This window comes from Rhinoraja longicauda, chromosome 10 (genome assembly GCF_053455715.1).
Source record: "Rhinoraja longicauda isolate Sanriku21f chromosome 10, sRhiLon1.1, whole genome shotgun sequence".
NCBI classification, from domain to species: Eukaryota; Metazoa; Chordata; class Chondrichthyes; order Rajiformes; family Arhynchobatidae; genus Rhinoraja; species Rhinoraja longicauda.
In genome coordinates, this window is record NC_135962.1 from 5,471,079 (window position 1) to 5,486,916 (window position 15,838).

A 15,838-nucleotide genomic window follows, 5' to 3' on the forward strand; every position below is an offset into this window, starting at 1 on the left:
CATCTGTATGAATACAATGACGATTGATAAAATAAAATGTTCTGTACTTAATTGTGAAGGTTGGATTTGAATGATTGCTCCACTAATCCTATTGCCTACAACTTCTGTGTTTGATGTGAAATTTTAGATGGGTTGTCAAAGGTCACTGCCTAGCAACGAGACCATAGGCAAAGATTTGGTTTTGGGTAGCCTTGATTTGGTTCCATATCATTACAGCTAATTTTAAGTTAAATTCTCATTGCTATTACTTCTAATCAATGTCTCTTGGTCCTTCAACCTAGGAAGTGCTTTCTATTTACTCTACCCAAACATGATGTTAATCTTGTGGAGACACAGGTTTACAAAGACTGCTGCAGTAACTGAAATGGGCCAGGCAGTGTTTGCTGCCAATATACTAAAATTGGCAGAATATGGAAATTAGCATTTATGCTGCTTGACCTGTTGAGTTAATTGTGTGAATTGTTACTGACATTTCTTTGCTCCACCAACAGCACTTGGTAGCCAGAATTGAAACTCTGTTGTGGTTCACCAAATCTTTAACAAACCCTTCCTCGATATTTGTTCAGATGTTTATGAAACACAGCATACCATTTATTTTACAGATTGTGCTTTCAACATGTAACGCTACTTTCAAAGAATAATATGGACATAAGCTTGGTTCCCTCTAATCCTGCACATGTTTTAAATCTGAAAAAGGGTTGCCTTTTCTGGCTCTTTCTGCTAATAAGAATCCTTTCATTACCTCAGTAAATGTAATCTCTCCATTCTGCCATATTATGTCTTCTTGCAATCTCTTGCTATTCTCATTGTTTACAACACCACACAAATTTGAGATCATGGGCATATTTCAGAATTTTACCCAGTTATTTCTTCCATCTTAACTAAATTTGTGAATTCACTAGATAATAATAAGACAATGTAATCTTTTTTTAATCTCTGCATTGAGTGTCTGGATTGTTTCCTCAAAGATTGTGGAAACATAGTTAAGTAATATTTTGAATATAGGTAAATTCTTGGCAAGGTAAAAAATTATCAGAAGTAAGGGCAGGTGTCATAAATAGTGATAGCTGAGGATAAAGGCTTGCAGCTATGGCTCAAAGCACCAAAGAGAAATCAGTAGATTTGGGCCCAAATTGGCCCCAATACAAGTGAATTGCTGTTTCACTAAAAGTGTTTGGACTCCTGGCTGGTGAGGTAGAAGAGCATCTCCTGTGATAAAGAAATTGTTGCTTGTGGGGATGGAATTGTGATGGAGAGAACACCCTAATCACAGTTAGGGTGACTACTAATACAACCTGACTTGTGGGTATTTCCAGCACATTTCAGATGCACAGCAACTGTAGTGTTGCAGATCTTTATTGATATATTTGGATCTCCTCCAGACAATTAACAAGCTTTCACCATCCTCCACCACCACCACCACCACACTCTTGGTCTCCATCCAATCTAATTTTTCCTCTATTCTACCTCTGCAACTGAAAACATGTTTGATTTCTAATGCATGCTAGTTCTGAAGATGGGTCATTGACCTAAAATGATGACTCCTGCTCTCCACAGGTATGTTGGAACTTTGTTATGAGTGCCTACTGCTCACTACTTTTTGTGATCACAATTGCATTCAAAAATTGTTTGGTCTTGATTAGTAAAATGCATGAGAAGCAGCATCACTATCTCCATGATCCTCATTTCGGGGAGGTTAATGTTAGTCACCAATGAGTAGATTGATGTAATTTAGTTTGTTAACCACACCCTTGAGTTCATTCATCTGGAGTGATGTATAAATAATGCCAAGATCCAATACCAATGCTACATCAAATCAAATTGCTGGAAGAACTCAATTTGAGTTGAGGTATTTCCTCAGATTCCTGACCTGAAACGTCAAGTGTCCATTTCCCTCAAGAGATGCTGCCTGCCCTGCTGAGTTCCTCCAGCACTTTTTTTTTTACTCAAGATTCCTTGTGGCTCCATCCCAGTGCTACACCAATTGGTTCACTTCAGCATCAGGTTTGTGTTCATTTTAAGTGAGGCTCTTCTGTAGGACAATGGTTAGAAAATATACTTTATTATAAGTTAACTTAATACTTTTTGCTCCTTCAAGGCCAGGTGACGTGTAATAGTTTAAGTGCAGAATTGAGTACTGCTTTAAGGACTCAGCAAAATGTCATTTTACCAGAAAGGATTGTTGCTGATCATCTGCACATTCTCTGATGTACCCTATTCACACCTCGGGGTTCCGCTTGTATTTCTCGTAGGCAAACTCCTCAGTGTGAGCTCGGTCATTGTACACTGCAATGAAATCAATTTCCAGTTGAAATGGTCCGTTCACTTTATCGCCCAGCGTGAATCCAATGGTGCTCACCTGTAATCAAAACAATGTAGCTGTTTTCTATGGTTAGCAAACTATATGACTTTAGTTAATCAAAACATTTCAATTCGGGGTCCTCTACAGCCAAATAGGATAGGCCCGTGGTTTTGTGCCAAGAGTTAGTGTTAAGTCAGTCTACAATTCTCAGTCAGTCTGACTGATGCAGTCAGTCTACAATTCTCATCCCCTCTACTAACAAAGTACAGAAACATGCTTTTCCAGACAACCTTCATGCAATGACAATGCTCTGCAGGTGCTTTCAAATAATGGCCATTGACATTGTAAACCACCAGAGGGACACTGTTGAGAAAGTTTAACAACTAAAATTATAAATTGCTGCGGTCAGCAGTTATCTGTTGCTCCAGGTGCTCGTGTGCTGGAAATGAGACACTCCAAACACATTCTTCCTCTGCATAGAGCCTTTGGCCCAACTTGACCACTCCGCCCAACACAAGTCCCACATGCCTGTGTTTGGTCCATATCCCTCCAAACATGTCTGTTTCTTAAATGTTGGGATAGTCCCTGCCTCAACTACCTCCTTTGGCAGCTTGTTCCATACACCCACCACCCCTTGTGTGGAAAAAGTTACCCCTTAGATTCCAATTAAATCTTTGCCCCTTTACCATAAACTTGTCCTCTGGTCCTCACTTCACCTTCACTGGGCAAGAGACTGTGCATCTACCTGATCTATTCCTCTCATGATTTTATACACCTCAATAAGATCACCCCTCATCCTCCTGTGCTCCAAGGAATAAAGTCCCAGTCTACTCAACCTCTTCCTATAGCTCAGGCCCTTTAGCCCACCATCAATTTTCTGGCACCCTCAATTCCAGAGTCTATCTGGATTATCCATTTTGCCGGACCAACCGAGGTTGCGGCCTCAGAGGAACCAGAACAATCCTAGGCAGTTGAGGAGCCGAGATATCGGCCTGTAATGTCGGCCTCTGAAGATGGGTCTGCCGGCTCTGGCAGGACCTGGTTTTTTGAGCCCCAGCCGCGGAAGTAGGCAATGGGAACGGATCTGCTGAGACTAATCACAGGACTCCAGTCGCAAAAGAAAACGACCTACTACCACCACCACCTTCTGCTTCTGACTATGAAGCCCATTCTGTATCCAATCAGCCAACTCTCCATGGATCCCATGTAATCCCACCTTCCAGAGCAGCAGATCATGTCAAACCTTATCAAAGGTCTTGCTGCAGTCTATATAGATTGTCTACGGCTTTGCCCTCGTTTACCTTGTCAGTTACTACTTCAAAATACTATCAAATCCGTGAGATAAACTCCCCCACACAAAATAATGCTGATTATCTTTAATCAATGTGTCTTTCCAGATGAAATACATGACTTAACAAAATGCATCACTTGTGCCAATTAAATACCATCTGATCTGTAGCCTTAGACAACTTTTCTCTCCATAATATCAGCAATCTTTACATTATTCACAAAGTTATTAATCATTCATCTAAGTTGTTAATACACATTAGTACAAATTTTAATGACAGGTCATCATCAGCTTGAAGTGTTAACTATTTCTCTTTCTGTGGATGTCGCCTGATATATTCTTATTTCACAGTCCAGCATCAATGATTTCCTTTTGTGGACTCCGGAAGAAACTAGGGACTGAATGCAGGAAGTTTCCCTGCAATGGATCACATTGTTGTCAGTATTGCTGCCCACAATTCCACTGGCCTGGGTCAGATCTGTCCTTGGGTGCTGTTCATATGGTATTTGCACACTTAGTGACTGCCTGGGTATCCCCTGCACTCTCACTCAAAGACTTTGATATTGATGAGTTAATTGACAACTGTAATCTGCCCTTGGTTTTTAGTCAACTGCCTCTGGTGGGTGGTGAAGGAATAAAAAGAGGTTGACAGGCAAGTGAGAGATAGGAACAGGTGGAAGAGCAAGGTGGGATGTTGCTGCTGGGAACTGGCATGGACTGCATGGGCCAAATGGTCTTGTGACATCCATAGTGTGCCTAAATCACCCATTTGCTGTGAACATCATTGGTTGCCTCACCTCAGTTGCTGCCAACCTACTAAGTGATCGTCAGAATGGCATAGCGGGTAGAGCTGCTGACCCACAGTCCAGAGACCTGGGTTCGATCCTGACGTCGGGTTATTTTGCATAGAGTTTGCATGTTCTCCAAGTGGGCTCCACACGGGTGCTCTGGTTTCCTCTCACACCTCAAAAACATGCTGATTAAATGACCACTAAATTACCACTGGTATGCAGATGGATGGTGGAACTTGGGTGAGAGCTGACGGGAACATGGGGAGAATGGTATAGTGTAGGGTTAGTGACAATGGGTGATGGTCAGCACAGACTCAATGGGCCAAAGGACCTATTATCCATTCACTGCACAACTGCATTGCCCTGAAGGCCCAAACTTTTCAGTTCAGAGCTACATTTTACACAAGCGTTCAACTTATCTACTTATATAATACACTGCATATATCCAAAATGTCTGACTAATCTAAGCAACGAGTCCTGGTTCATCAGTGCTTATGGGCCCAAAAGGCCACTCCAACTACCATGGCACAAGGCTCAGAACTTGGTCCCCTTTGGTACAACTCATAGAACATATAGAGACACAACCGAGGCAATCCAGAATTTTACAGAAGTTGGCTAAATGATTGAAAATGAAGAGAAAAAAACTCCTGGGTTGTTGATTAAAATGAAGGCAAATGTCACATAATCCATGTAGGTGTGACACAACGTGGCTGGAGAGGAGTAGCTTTCCAAATGGGGAGAGAATCCAGAAATCAGAGGTGCAAAAGGACTTGGGAGTGCTGGTGCACGATCCCCAAAAAGTTAATCTGTAAGTCGAATCGGTAGTAAAGAAAGCAAACTCAATGCTAGCATTTATTTCAGGAGGGCTTGCATGGCCGCATTTAGAATATTGTGAACAATTTTGGGCACCATATCTGAGGAGGGATGTGCTGGCTCTGGAGAGGGTCCAGAGGAGGTTTACAAGAATGGTCCCAGGAATGAGTAGGTTAACCCATGATGAGCATTTGTCGGCACTGGGCCTGTACTCGCTGGAGTTTAGAAGAATGAGGGGGGACCTCATTGAAACGTACAGAATAGTGAAAGGCTTGGATAGAGTGGATGTGGAGAGGATGTTTCCACTAGTGAGAGAGTCTAGGACTAGAGGTCATAGCCTCAGAATTAAATAATGTTCCTTTAGGAAGGAGATGAGGAGGAATTTCATTAGTCAGTCAGAAGGCGGTGAATCTGTGGAATTCTTTGCCACAGAAGGCTGTGGAGGCCGTCAGTGGGTATTTTTACGGCAGAGATAGGTAGATTCTTGATTAGTGCGGGTGTCAGTGGTTATGGGGAGAAGGCAGGAGAATGGGGTTAGGCGGGAGAGATAGATCAGCCATGATTGAATGGCGGAGTAGACTTGATGGGCCGAATGGCCTAATTCTGCTCCTATCACATGACCTTATGGTGTAATGTTTTCACTGCTGCGATCATCTTGAACGAGGGGACAGAGTACCAGTGTAAGGAGCTGGTCATGTAAAACTGAAGTGCATGGAAGTTTTTTCATGCAGAAAGTGGCATGGTTCTGAAATTCTCTATACCTGCCGTGGAAGCTGGATCATCAGAAGTATTTAATGTAGAGGTCGATCACTTCTTGAGAGTGAAGAATTGAGGGCTTTGGTGAGCTGGCACAGAATGGTGGCTGGCTCGAAGGGCCTACTACACCTGCTGTTATTTCCTTGGGCCTGGGGGGGCTGGTGGAAGCAGGAACTCCCATCTCACCCAAACATTACTTTGAGATTTTAGTCTAAAGATTCAGCGCGGAAACAGGCCCTTTTGGCCCACCGGGTCCACGCCGACCTGCGATCCCCGCACATTAACACTATCCTACACACACTAGGGATAATTTTTACATTTACCTACAAACCTGTATGTCTTTGGAGTGTGGGAGGAAACCGTAAATCTCGGAGAAAACCCACGCAGGTCGCGGGGAGAACGTACAAACTCCGTACAGACAGCACCCCTAGTCAGGATGGAACCCGGGTCTCCGGTGCTGCATTCGTTGTAAGGCAGCAACTCTACCGCTGCGCCACGGTGCCGCCCTTTAAGAACGCTGACCTGTCGGGCTACAAGCCCAGCGATGGGCATTGGAATTAGGCTGGGAAAGAATTGATCACTGGCCTGAATGGGCTCTCCTGTGCTATAAATCTTCTATTAATTGATGAAAACACTCAGACTAGTGAAGCAACTGAAGGTTGATTTCCTACCTTATCCAACCATAATGGATGCTGATTGTCCTGGATACGTCCCTGACTGGACAGAAAGAACTTGGAGAATGGAATCTGAAAAACAGCAAACATGAGACTTTAAGAATTTCCTTTGGAGCAAGAGATCGAGATTTCTCCAACAGCTAACCCCACGGTTTGTCCATCTGCCCCTGAAAGTAACTCTCTCCGTTCAGTTCTAAGTTCCCTCCTCAAACAATAACTGGGAAAAATATGATTTTAGTATGGCATGGTCAGAATGGATTCATGCAAGATAAGTGTTGTGAACAAGAACCTTGAGAAGACACTGATTTTTACACACCGTGCAGTGGTAAATTGCTGATCAAACTAGTTGAAAAATGTAGTGCAGTACATAGATTTTTTTTTCCTGATTGAAGAACAATTTTGTGGGTCAGTTAAAATAATACAGGTATTGCAAGTAAATCCCAAAGTTTGTGGATAATATAGAACTTGACAAGATAGTAAAGATAAGATGATAAATGGTAGTAGAAGAATTAGACCATTTGGCCCATCAAGTCTACTCCACTATTCAATCATGGCTGATCTATCTCTCTCTCATAACCCCATTCTCCTGCCTTCTGCCCATAACCTCTGACACCTGTAATAAACCTGAAGCAGACTCTCAGACACGGACTGATCAGCTGGATGAAGTGTGTGGAGAAGGTGCAAGACCACAATACATATTCACAAATTCCGGATAGCCGGGAAAGATGATAAAACAAAGAAGGAACGGTATTGGGATAACAGATTTTGAGGAAAGTAATACTTAACCAATTCAGATTACTGTTGGACCCGAGCTGGAATATTGGAGTTGAGTTCCATGAGGATGATTTCTTGGAGTGGGTAGGAAGGGAGCACGGGGGTGAATATATGGAGACATTGGAGAAGCCGGGTTGAAGGTTCAGGGAGGAAGATTTGAGATTGCAGGGAGGTGCACGTTCCTACAAACAACCATAGGTCATGAATTCAAAATGACAAGGAAAAGACTGGAGACCTTCTCCCCTACCCAAAGAGGACCGCACAGATCTAGAACAGATCTGTACAGCACATAATAAAATAGGGCAAAGTCAGCATGGTTTTGTTACGGGGAGATTTTGCCTGACGAATCGGTTTGAATTCTGAGAGGAATTAACAAGCAGGATAGACAAAGGAGAGTCAGTGGATGTTAAACAAGGTAAGAGCCCATGGTATTGAAGCAGGTATTGGAGAGCAACCAGGTGAGGTTTACGAGAATGATCCCAGGGATGATTGGGTATGAGGAGTGTTTGAAGACTCTGGGTTTGTACTTACTGGAGTTTAGAAGATTTGGTGGTGGGGGGGGGGGGGGGGGAGAAGCTCATTGAAACTTACCGAATAATGAAAGGCCTGGATAGAGTGAATGCGGAGAGGATGTTTCCACTGGTGGGAGAGACTAGGACCAGAGGACACAGCCTCAGAATTAAAGGACGTTCCTTTAGAATGTAGATGAGGGTGGTGAATCTGTAAATTCATTGTCACAGGTGACAGTGGAGGCCAAGTCATTGGGGATTTTGAAAACGGAGATTGATAGGTTTTTAATTAGTGAGGATAATCAAAGATCACGGGGAGAAGGCAGGAGAATGGGGTTGAGAGAGAAAATAGATCAGCCATGACGCAGACTCGATGGGCCAAATGGGCTAAGTCTGCTTCTTTGTCTTATGGAACTTAGGACCTGGCAGTGTGATGGAAGTAAATTCCTAACTTCTAACCCTGCTGCAGTCGAACGGCAGAGAGCTGGTGTTCTCCTGGTGTCATTATACCCGCCACATGGATACATTTCCACTGGGGTCCTGTACCCTGACTAACATAGAAAATAGGTGTAGGAGGAGGCCATTTGGCCCTTCGAGTCAGCACTGCCATTCATTGTGATCATGGCTGATCATCCACAATCAGTCACCCGTGCCTGCCTTCTCCCCATACTCCTTGATTTCGCCAGCCCCTAGAGCTCTATCTATTAAATGCATCCAGTGAATTGGCCTCTACTGCCTTCTGTGGCAGAGAATTTCACAAATTCATGACTCTCTGGGTGAAAAAGTTTTTTCTCACCTCAGTTTTAAATGGGCCTCCCCTTTATTCTTAGATTGTGGCCCCTGGTTCTGGACTCCAACATTGGGAACATTTTTCCTGCATCTAGCTTGTCCAGTCCTTTTATAATTTTATACGTTTCTATAAGATCCCCTCTCATCCTTCTAAACTCCAGTGAATACAAGCCCAGGCTTTCCAATCTTTCCTCGTATGACAGTCCCGCCATCCCTGGGATTAACCTGGTGAACCTACGCTGCACTGCCTTCGCTGCACCACCTAACATTAGGGTCTTCTGGGGGAATTCCTGGGAAGAAAGCCCACCTTCACATCCTGCCAGTAGGGACCTCCCGTGGTGTACATGAAGTAGTTGTAGAGGTCGTTCTTGTGGTAGGTGAAGTACACGCCGCTGCTGACGTTCACCATCCAGGGCCGCCCATCCCCGCGGATGCGGAGGTACAGCATGTTAAAGTTCGACAAGTCGTAGTACCTCTTCAAGTCAAAGGGCCCCTGCAACAAAGACAGCACAACGCTCTGCGAGATGAAACAATCAACAGGAGCTGTTGGAGCTTTGAAGCACTTCCCTCTGGAAGGTCAAAGCCGCCATAGCCAGACATTAAAACAGCTTTTCTCCGCCTGTAGTAGCTCTACTCAATAACCAAAAGTCTGGAGCCTCCTTTTGCTCTGGTTTATTTCATTCACATGTTTAAACTATAATGTTTTATTCTCAATGTTTTATGCTTGATATGCTTAATTGTTTACTGTATGTTCGTGCTGTTACTTGCGAGCGGAGCACCAAGGCACATTCCTTGTATGTGTACATACTTGGCAAATAAACTTCTTCAATTCAATTCAATAAAAGTGGGAGGACATCAAGGAGCTGGAAGGGGAGAGGGGGATGGGGGGAAGGAAAGGAAGTAGTAGGATTGACACCAAAGTGGGTGGTATTGTAGATAGTCAGAATTAGGAAGGAAATGAGGAGAAATTTCCTTAGTCAGAGGGTGGTGAATCTGTGGAATTCTTTGCCACAGAAGGCTGTGGAGGCCAAGTCAGTGGATGTTTTTTAAGGCAGAGATAGATTCTTCTTTTTTTTTTAAATGTTTTTTTTTTAAAAAAATTTAATTAATTACAGTGCATATAACAACAACAGTAAACCCCATCCCTCCCCTTCCCTACATAATCATGAAAACAAACAAACAAAAACAAACAAATAAATAAATAAAAATTTTAAAAAAACAAAAACATAACTACAATGTGACAAAAAAAAGACAAAAGCACAAAAACATGATGCAAGGTAATTTTCACAAGTCAAATATTTCAGTATTTTCACTGCTGGATTCAAAGAAGGTACAAAAGCATGTGGCATTGAGGGGATAGTTTTACTTGTCCTTAATATGCTGCAGCACTGGGTTCCATATGTTGAAGAACTTTTGAGGGTTGCCAGACAATTCATATCTCAACCTCTCTACGTGTAATATGCCCATTAATTCTCTTAACCAAGTCTCAAACTGAGGAGCAGAGTCTGATTTCCATAGTTTCAAAATACATCTGTTGGCAATTACCATACCATAAACCAAGATTGTGCGAGCATTATGGTCTAGCTTCTCAAGCGTTGTGGAATACCCGAATAGAGCAGTTTCAGGGTCTGGAATTAAAGTGACGTTTAAAACAGTAGAGTACCATTGAAATAAAAGACACCAAAAGTTGTGAAGTTTTGGACAAGTCCAAAAGTGGTGAGCGAGTGTACCCTCAGCGGTCTTGCATCTATTACACAAAGGTGAGAGATCAGGAAAGATTTTATGCAGCTTAACCTTAGAGTAGTGTAATCTGTGTATAACCTTGAATTGAATCAGTTGTAGCCTAGAATTAATAGAACAGGATTTTATACTTTTCAGTACTACCTTCCAGACATGGTCATCAATTTCAATGTTAAGGTCTTCTTCCCAGGTTTGTTTTATTTTTAAAGTAGATTTATCTAGTTTGTTTGAAAAGATACCTACAAAAGATGAGATTAGGTTCTTTGCTTCCGGGGGACCCAGCAAAATTTTGGACAATGAGTCGTCTTCGGGCAGGGACTCAAAAAGCGAATTGTTTTGTCGAACATAATTTCTCAGCTGTAAGTACCTGAAGAATTGAGTTTTGGGCAATGAGAACTTGGATTGTAGCTGATCAAATGATGCAAAGTGTCTATTTATGTAAAGATCTTTTATTGTAACTATCCCTTTACAGCTCCATTCTCTGAACGCTGTGTCTGTAAATGATGGGGGGGAAAGCGTGGTTATGCCAGATTGGGGCGTGCATTGACGTATTCGGAAGCTCACAAGCTTTCCTAATTTGGTGCCATATTCTCTGAGCATTGGACAGAGTGAAGAGATCCTCTCTAAGAGAGGTGAGAGATCTGGGTAATGAAAAAAGGAGAGCAGGGAGAGAAGTTTTTGGGGTTAAGCTTTTTTCAATCGCCATCCAAGGGGGCAGGTCATATCCAACTCCCCGTTCATATGCATATTGCCAGTATACCATGACTCTAACATTGGCCGCCCAACAGTAATATAAAAAGCACGGTAACCCCAGTCCCCCATGTTCCCTCATTTTTTGAAGATAAGCTTTTGAGATCCTGTGTGCTTTATATCCCCAAATAAATGGCATAATGATAGAATCGATTAACTTAAAGTAGGATTTGGGGATAAAAATAGGGACATTCTGAAATAAATACAGAAATCTCGGCAGGGAGACCATCTTTACTGCGTTCACGCGGCCAATCAAGGAAATAGGCAACGTTCTCCATTTCTCTATGTTCTCCTTTAGCTTGTTCAACCTTTCGGTAAAGTTAATTTTAAAAAGGGTCTTGGGTTTTTTAGATATTTTAATGCCCAGATATTTTATACTGTCCGGATTTGTTTTAAACTGCATGTTGGCTAAGAATACAGGGTCTAATTCTGCTGTTAACGATATAAGTTCACTCTTCTGCCAGTTTATAGATAGATTGTTGATTAGTACGTGTGTCAGAGGTTATGGGGAGAAGGCAGGAGAATGGGGTTAGGAGGGAGAGATAGATCGGACATGATTGAATGGCAGAGTAGACTTGATGGGCTGAATGGCCTAATTCCTAATCCTAATGACCTTATGACAGTGAAGATGGTTGTGAAAAATTAGAGGGATCTTGATCGGTTGGGCAGGGCGGCTGAGGTAGATGGAATTGAATACAGAGAAGTGCGAGGTGTTGCATTTTGGGCAGTCTAACAAGGGTAGGACCTACACATTGAATGCCAGGGCTCTGGGGAGTGTTGTAGATCAAAGGCCTCAGTTAAAGTATTGAGTAGAGAAGTTGAGAGGTCATGTTACAGTTGTATAAGACATTGATGAGGCCACGTTTAGAGTATCTTGTTCGTTTTGGTCACCATGTTACACGAAAGATGTGGTTCAGCTGGAAAGTGTGCAGAGAGGTTTACGAGAATGTTACCAGGACTCAACGGCTTGAGCCGTTGAGGGGGGGGGGGGGGGAGAGGTTGAGCAGGCAAAGACTTTATTCCTTGGTGTGCAGGAGGATAAGGGGTGATCTTATAGATGTGTACAAGATCTTGAGGATAGATTGGTTAAATGCACAGTTTTTTTTTTTGCCCAGAGTGGGGGAATCGAGAACCAGAGGACATATGTTTAAGGTGAAGGAGGAAAGATTTAGTAGAACCTGAGTGGTAACTTTTTTTTACACAAAGTGGGTATATTATACGAGCTACGGTATGGGGGGGAGGGGGAAGGGAATGGGGGGGGGGAGGGGGAAGGGAATGGGGGGGGAGTGGGAGGGGGGAGTGGGAAGGGGGTGGTGGGGAGAGTGGGAAGGGGGTGGTGGGGAGAGTGGGAAGGGGGTGGTGGGGAGAGTGGGAAGGGGGTGGTGGGGAGAGTGGGAAGGGGGTGGTGGGGAGAGTGGGAAGGGGGTGGTGGGGAGAGTGGGAAGGGGGTGGTGGGGAGAGTGGGAAGGGGGTGGTGGGGAGAGTGGGAAGGGGGTGGTGGGGAGAGTGGGAAGGGGGTGGTGGGGAGAGTGGGAAGGGGGTGGTGGGGAGAGTGGGAAGGGGGTGGTGGGGAGAGTGGGAAGGGGGTGGTGGGGAGAGTGGGAAGGGGAGGGTGGGAAGGGGAGAGTGTCAAGTCAAGTCAATTTTATTTGTATAGCACATTTAAAAACAACCCACGTTGACCAAAGTGCTGCACATCTGATTAGGAAGAAAAAAAAGAAACATACAGTGGGAAGGGGGTGGTGGGGAGAGTGGGGAAGGGGGTGGTGGGGAGAGTGGGTGGTGGGGAGAGTGGGAAGGGGTGTGGGTGGGTGTGAGAAGGTGGGTGGATGTGAGGGGGAGGGAGAGGGGGTAGGGAAGGGAGAGGGGGGTAAGGGAGGAGAGGGGGGTAAGGGAGGATAGGGGGAGGAGGGAAAGGGGGAGAGGGGGTAGGGTGGGGGGAGAGGGGGTAGGGTGGAGGGAGAGGGGGTAGGGTGGGAGGGAGAGGGGGTAGGGTGGGAGGGAGAGGGGGTAGGGTGGGGGGAGAGTGGGAAGGGGGTGGTGGGGAGAGTGGGAAGGGGGTGGTGGGGAGAGTGGGAAGGGGTGGTGGGGAGAGTGGGAAGGGGGTGGTGGGGAGAGTGGGAAGGGGTGGGGAGAGTGGGAAGGGGTGTGAGGGGGGTGGGTGGGTGTGAGAAGGTGGGTGGATGTGAGGGGGAGGGAGAGGGGGGTAAGGGAGGATAGGGGGAGGAGGGAAAGGGGGAGAGGGGGTAGGGTGGGAGGGAGATGGGGGTAGGGTGGGAGGGAGATGGGGGTAGGGTGGGAGGGAGATGGGGTAGGGTGGGGGGAGAGTGGGAAGGGTGGGGGAGAGTGGGAAGGGTGGGGGGAGAGTGGGAAGGGTGGGGGAGAGTGGGAAGGGGGTGGTGGGGAGAGTGGGAAGGGGTGTGAGGGGGGGTGGGTGGGTGGGTGTGAGAAGGTGGGTGGATGTGAGGGGGAGGGAGAGGGGGGTAGGGAAGGGAGAGGGGGGTAAGGGAGGATAGGGGGAGGAGGGAAAGGGGGAGAGGGGGTAGGGTGGGGGGAGAGGGGGTAGGGTGGGGGGAGAGGGGGTAGGGTGGGGGGAGAGGGGTTAGGGTGGGGGGAGTGGGGGTAGGGTGGGGGGAGAGGGGGTAGGGTGGGGGGAGAGGGGGTAGGGTGGGGGGAGAGGGGGTAGGGTGGGGGGAGTGGGGGGAGAGGGGGTAGGGTGGGGGGAGAGGGGGTAGGGTGGGGGTAGAGTGGGAAGGGGGTTGGGGAGAGAGGGTATGTGGTGTGTCGTGGCGTTGTGTCTGACCTGTGGCGGCGGGGAGCGCAGGGTGCAGTAGCCGCTGTAGCGGGTCAGGCCGTCCCGGGGCGGCTCGGTGTCCAGGCGGCCGCTCAGTAGCGCCGCGCTGCCGTTGTCGGCCACCCGGAGCCGGGCGCTGCTGCGGCCGCCGATGTCGCGGTCGCTGGTCACGGCCCATCCCTGCAGGCTGTGCGCGCCCTGGAAGTGCCAGAGGACGCGGTTGCGGGCCCGCAGCTCCTCGTGGTCGGGGCCGCTGAGCCGCGCCGCCACCTCGGCCCTCAGCAGCCGCCAGTGCCGCCGCAGCGCCTCCGCCCCGGCCCGCACGTCCCAGCGCCGCCGCTCCTGCCCCGCCTCTACCTCCACCTCAGCGGCTCCAGGCCCAACCCCGGGCCCAGCCCCGACCTCGGCCTCAACCCGGGACTCGGCCTCAACCCCGGGCCCGGCCCGCACGTCCAAACGCCGCCGCTCCTGCCCCGCCTCTACTTCCACCTCCACCTCAGCGGCTCCAGGCCCAGCCCCGGCCTCAACCCCGGGCCCAGCCCCGACCTCAACCAGAGCCTCGGCCTCAACCCCGGGCCAGGCCCGCACGTCCCAGCGCCGCCGCTCCTGCCCCGCCTCTACCTCCACCTCAGCGGCTCCAGGCCCAACCCCGGGCCCAGCCCCGACCTCGGCCTCAACCCCGGGCCAGGCCCGCACGTCCCAGCGCCGCCGCTCCTGCCCCGCCTCTACCTCCACCTCAGCGGCTCCAGGCCCAACCCCGGGCCCAGCCCCGACCTCGGCCTCAACCCCGGGCCAGGCCCGCACGTCCCAGCGCCGCCGCTCCTGCCCTGCCTCCACCACCGCAGCGGCCTCAGCCCCGGGCCGCCGGTAGCAGCGTCTCCAGCTCCCCGCCCGCAACGCCCTGATCCCGGCCCCGACCCGCAGCCACCCCGCCATCTGCAGCCAGAAGCGTAGCGTCCGCCAGAGCAGAGGAGGCGGGGAGCCGGGCAACGACACGAAATGCCGCATCTGCTCCAGAGATGATGGAGCGGATCATCGTTGATCTGCTGCAAGGGGAGGTTTTGCACAAATGCATCTAAACTATCTTTGTGCAGGAAGGCGCCGCAGATGTTGGTTAACACTAAAGATACTAGAGGAGCAAGATAGACCACTCCACCCTATAAACCGTAGTGCGTCACGGCGCCATTTTAGTAGGCAGAACTTGCAGAAACATTTTTTTTTTAAATTTTAAATCTGTGAATTGGTAGATGAGATATATTTTGCATTTTAATGATATAATCACACATACTGTTCCCCCAAAACACTGATTTACACTGCGAGAGGCATAGCGGACGGCGGGTTTTGCTTACTAAAATGGCGGACGGCTGATCTTGCTTACTAAAATGGCGAACGGCGGGTCTTGCTTACTAAAATGGCGGGCGGCGGGTTTTGTTTACTAAAATGGCGGACGGCGGGTTTTGCTTACTGAAATGGCTCCTTTGCGTGCCGCACTTCAGTACAGGCGATTTCAACGGAGTGGTCCATCTTGTTCCTCTAGTATCTTTGGACTACACCAAAGATACTAGAGGAGCAAGATAGCCCACTCGACTATGAAAACCGCAGTAGGGCATGGGTAAAATTCAGCGCCATTTTAGTAGGCAGATTCTGTGTGCTGGACTGGGCAGTGGTGGGGCTGGACAGTGCTGGACCTTAAAACTGAGATGAGAAGGAATTTTTTCATCCAGAGAGTTGTGAATTTGTGGAATTCTCTGCCACAGAGGGCAGTGGATGTCAAAACACTGGATGGATTTAAGAGAGAGTTAGGCAGAGCTCTAGGGTCTAGTGGAATCAAGGGATATGAGGAGAAGGCAGGCACAGG

At 47.5% G+C, this 15,838-nt stretch overlaps 1 protein-coding gene across 3 annotated transcripts; it reads right to left on the bottom strand.

Annotated features, from left to right (window-relative positions):
* Positions 1–2,046: 2,046 nt before the first annotated feature.
* On the bottom strand, positions 2,047–15,122 carry ndufaf1 (NADH:ubiquinone oxidoreductase complex assembly factor 1). Of its 3 annotated transcripts, none has more exons than XM_078406119.1 (5): positions 14,755–15,122; positions 13,990–14,538; positions 9,004–9,189; positions 6,622–6,696; positions 2,047–2,359 (listed from the first exon to the last, which is right to left on the bottom strand). In XM_078406119.1, exons 1-5 carry the CDS (start codon positions 14,986–14,988, stop codon positions 2,219–2,221), a joined length of 1,185 nt encoding a protein of 394 aa, XP_078262245.1. In that variant the 5' UTR covers positions 14,989–15,122; the 3' UTR covers positions 2,047–2,218. The 3 variants fall into 3 exon arrangements, with proteins under 3 accessions (XP_078262245.1, XP_078262244.1, XP_078262243.1); XM_078406118.1 differs by having other exon boundaries at positions 13,990–14,337; positions 14,470–15,122; XM_078406117.1 differs by having other exon boundaries at positions 13,990–15,122.
* Positions 15,123–15,838: the final 716 nt, after the last annotated feature.